The 4,056-nt window shown below is 46.5% G+C and overlaps 1 protein-coding gene across 1 annotated transcript; it reads left to right on the top strand.

Annotated features, from left to right (window-relative positions):
* Nucleotides 1–1,639: 1,639 nt before the first annotated feature.
* LOC309697773 (uncharacterized protein) lies at nt 1,640–4,056 on the top strand (the record flags this gene model as incomplete). Its single annotated transcript, XM_082519885.1, has 4 exons — nt 1,640–1,784; nt 2,388–2,466; nt 2,848–3,028; nt 3,271–4,056. The coding sequence occupies 4 exons, from the start codon at nt 1,640–1,642 to the stop codon at nt 3,946–3,948; spliced, it is 1,083 nt and encodes a 360-aa protein (XP_082376011.1). The 3' UTR covers nt 3,949–4,056.

Here is a 4,056-nt window from a genome sequence, read left to right as displayed (position 1 = left end):
AAACCTCTCATCCCATGGAACTGGTGTGCATGGATTTTCTCTCTGTGGAACCAGATCGTGGAGTCAAAGACATACTTGTCATAACTGACCATTTCACAAAATATGCCATTGCTGTGCCAACACCAAACCAGAAAGCCAGGACTGTTGCCAAATGTTTATGGGACAACTTTCTTGTGCATTATGGTATCCCAGAACGTTTGCACAGTGACCAAGGCCCTGACTTTGAATCCAGAATCATCCGAGAGCTTTGTGAAATGGCTGGGATCCACAAAATAAGAACCACTCCATACCATCCAAGAGGCAATCCAGTTGAACGGTTTAACCGAACATTACTGGATATGCTAGGAACACTCACAGCTCAACAGAAATCCCATTGGAAAGATTTTGTAAAACCCCTGGTGCATGCATACAATTGCACAAGAAACGATGTTACAGGTTTTTCACCATATGAGCTTATGTTTGGCCGCCAACCTCGCTTACCGGTGGACTTGGCCTTTGGACTACCCCTTGCCAAAGAAGGATCAACATCCCACACACAATATGTGGACAAACTAAAGTCCCACCTAGAAGGAAGTTACAAGCTGGCCATCGAAAACTCAGAAAAGGTGATGAAACGTAACAAAAACAGATCTGATAAAAATGTCACTGCATCACAGCTGAATGTTGGAGACAGAGTTCTTGTGAGGAACGTGCGGCTAAGAGGCAAACACAAGCTTGCAGATAAATGGGAGTCATCTGTGTACATTGTAGTGAAGAAAGCCGGCACTCTTCCTGTGTATACAGTTCGACCCGAAGGCCAAGACAAGCCCCTGAGAACTTTACATCGAGACCTCCTACTGCCCTGTGGGTATTTACCACCTGAAAAGGAAATGCTTACTAAGCAGAAGAGGAAAATGCCTGTCTTACCCGTGTCTCCTGTACGTGCTGATGATGCTGATAACAATGACGAAGAGGAACTAATCTCATACCTACCTGTTCCCTTCTCTGCTGAACCTGTCACCTTCACAACAACCATCGACTTACCCAATACTCCGCAACCTGTGCCACTTATCAACCAGCCCGATGTCCCTGTAGTATTGGCTACAGAGGAAGAGAATGCTATCCTCTCAGAGGAACCTGTACCTGCTGAAGAGGAACAAGTTATTGCTAGCGGAACCGTGGAAGCTGGCTTTGAGCCAGTTGATCTTGTCGAAACTTCTCACGATGAAGAAAGTCTGTCTTCTGATTCGGAAGCATCCAGAAGTAACTTGTCACAACACTCACCTACTGAATCAGAGCCTCTCAGTCCTGAGGCAGAACCACCTTTGAGGCATTCAACCCGCACCAGGAATCCTCCTGATCGGCTGCAATACATCAAGCCTGGTAAGCCTCTGTTAAAGAGCGTTCAGACCTTCCTGCATGGGTTAAGTTCTGTCTTCTCCTTCGCTCTTCAAGACGATGAAGAAGAGGAGACGATGCCTTCACACCTCAGCCAACCAGTCATTCGCTGCCAGCCTAGTCCATGTACGAGGACGTCCATGAGATTAGGGGGGGAGAGTGTAACCACGGTAACTTCTGACCCCACTTCCGCCAGTCCCTTTATTGTGGCGGGAATGAATCCTGTATAAGTTCCTGTATAAGTTCCGGGTCAATCAGCTGTATGTCCCTGCTCCTCTGGCTGCTGTTGTCCCTGTGGTTGGCGTACTTGTCAGATCACGACAAATTTTGCACTACAGGCCAGTTGACAGCGTGCAATAACCCGGCCGATTCATTCATCTTTACACTACCTCACACTCGACTCAACGGTGAGTTATTTGTTTGTTTTGTTTTGTCACAATTAATGTACATGCGGAGCCGCGATCGCACATCCTACAATGCCGGTAAGCTAATGCTAGGCTAGCGACAGTAAGTGCAATTACTAGTGTCATCTATTGAATATTGTTGTTTTTGTTTATTCCATTATGGCCGAATGTTGACTTAACGTATCTAGAGTTGAACGAGTGATTTGATTTTTGTAGTTTTGTCCGTTTTGGATGTTTTTTGTTACTTTTCTGATGAAATGCCGAAACGGCCTATGAGATTTTGCATTGAGTTAAATTCCATTTACATTATTGAATCTGTTGCGCAACACCTGTGATTAAATGAGTTTTGTAAATATATTTGATTAACTTTGGATAATATTTATTAGCTTTAACGCTGATATACTTTGATGGGACCCATGAGAATGTCTTTCTATAATAGTATTTAGAATGACATTCATTATAAGAGATGATGGTTTATTGATTGTTGTATGAAACGTGGCATTGATTACTTGACTTTGTTATTTATGTATTTATTTTGTCACAGCAGTAGAATGCTGTTTCATTTTCTTCTGTGAATGATAATTTCTGTTTTTTGACCTTGTTTAGGTCAGGTTTTTTTTTGTTCTCCCGCGATCAGCCCTGATCAGCGCGAGATGGCGAGCCACCCGACCACCGCTACGTTGCGGTAGGAATTGTGAACCTATGGACTGAATCACAAATTGTTGACACATGACCTATCCCAGGTCCATGGAACTAAACTAAATCACATACTGGACTACACCTCATCCCACCTCCTTTTGGAACCTACTAAGCTGTTTTGTATTGTCAACATTATTTTTGTTTGTGATATATATGCATATGTTTTTATTTCTTTTGTACATCCGTCTATACACTTCTCATAACAAACATAATATATATATATATATTTGAGCTCTACTTTTGTTTCCTGTGTTTTATTCACACCCTCAGGCTCCATAGTCGAATCTTATTCTGATAGCTCATTGTCTATGAGGCTGCAGTCAGGCGCCCTGGTCCTTTAACCGCGTTACATCACTATCACCTACAGACCTTGTTCCCACAATACCAAACCCGACGCTCTCTCTCACCAATTCACCGCCTCCAAGGATTCTGCTTGTGACTCTCCCATCATCAACCATCCTCTGGTTTTCTTCAGCCCCTACCTACACCAAGCCGCCCCTGGTCTCATATTGCTGTCGACTTCATCACTGGTTTGCCACCTTTGTCAGGTAACTCTGTCATTCTGACCATCATTGATCATTTTTCTAAAGCTGCTCCCTTTGTTGCCCTCCCTAAGCTTCCTACGGCCCTAGAAACTGCCCGGCTCCGGACAAACCATGTCTTCCGTCTCCATGGAATCCCCGTTGACATAGTTTCAGACAGGGGCCCACAATTCACGTCATATGTCTGGAAGGTGTTTTGTTCCTCCCTGGGAGCTCAGGTCAGTCTTTCCTCTGGCTTTCATCCACAGACTAACAGCCAAACTGAGCGGGCCAATCAGGAGCTTGATGCGGCCCTCCGATGTGTGGCATCCACCCACCAGACCACCTGGAGCAAGCAACTTCCATGGATTGAGTACCCTCACAATGGCCTCACCTCCTCAGCCACCGGAGTGTCCCCTTTCGAGGCGTCCCTGGGCTTCCAACCACTTCTGTTCGCTGCCATTGAAGGTGATCATTTTGTGCCTTCTGTACAGCAGGTGTCAGCGCGCTCGGAGAGAGCCACACGAGATGCCCTTCTCCGCATAGTGGAGCGGAACAAATGCCTGGTGGACCGCCATAGGACCCTGCCACCGACTTACGCACCCGGACAAAAGGTTTGGCTGTCAACCAGATTCATTCCGCTCAGATCTGAATCCAAGAAACTGTCTCCTACCTTTATTTGCCCATTCAAGATTGACTCTCTGGTTCACCCGGTAACAGTCTGCCTTAAGCTGCCCCAGAATATGCGGATTCACAATGTTTTCCACGTGTCGCAAGTGAAACCCTGTCTCTCCAGTCCTTTGTGCCCTCCTTCCAGACCCAGGTGTCAGGGGCCTGGGGCATGGTTTGTAATACCTGGTGGATTGGGAGGGCTGCGGGATGGAGGAGCGTTCATGGATCCCATGGGCGACACTTCTGGACAAGAACATGGTGCAGGCATTCCATGAGGCACACCCTGAGAAGACTGGAGGTCGCCGGGAGGCTCCCGTTGGGGGAGGGAGTACTGTCACGGTCTGGATGATCAGCAGGACGCCAATCACCAGCTTCTGCTTTTC

Source organism: Aulonocara stuartgranti (assembly GCF_965226115.1).
Source record: "Aulonocara stuartgranti genome assembly, chromosome: 3".
NCBI classification, from domain to species: domain Eukaryota; kingdom Metazoa; phylum Chordata; class Actinopteri; order Cichliformes; family Cichlidae; genus Aulonocara; species Aulonocara stuartgranti.
The sequence above is the reverse complement of the archived record's forward strand: the minus strand, read 5'-3'. Positions and strand labels throughout refer to the sequence as shown.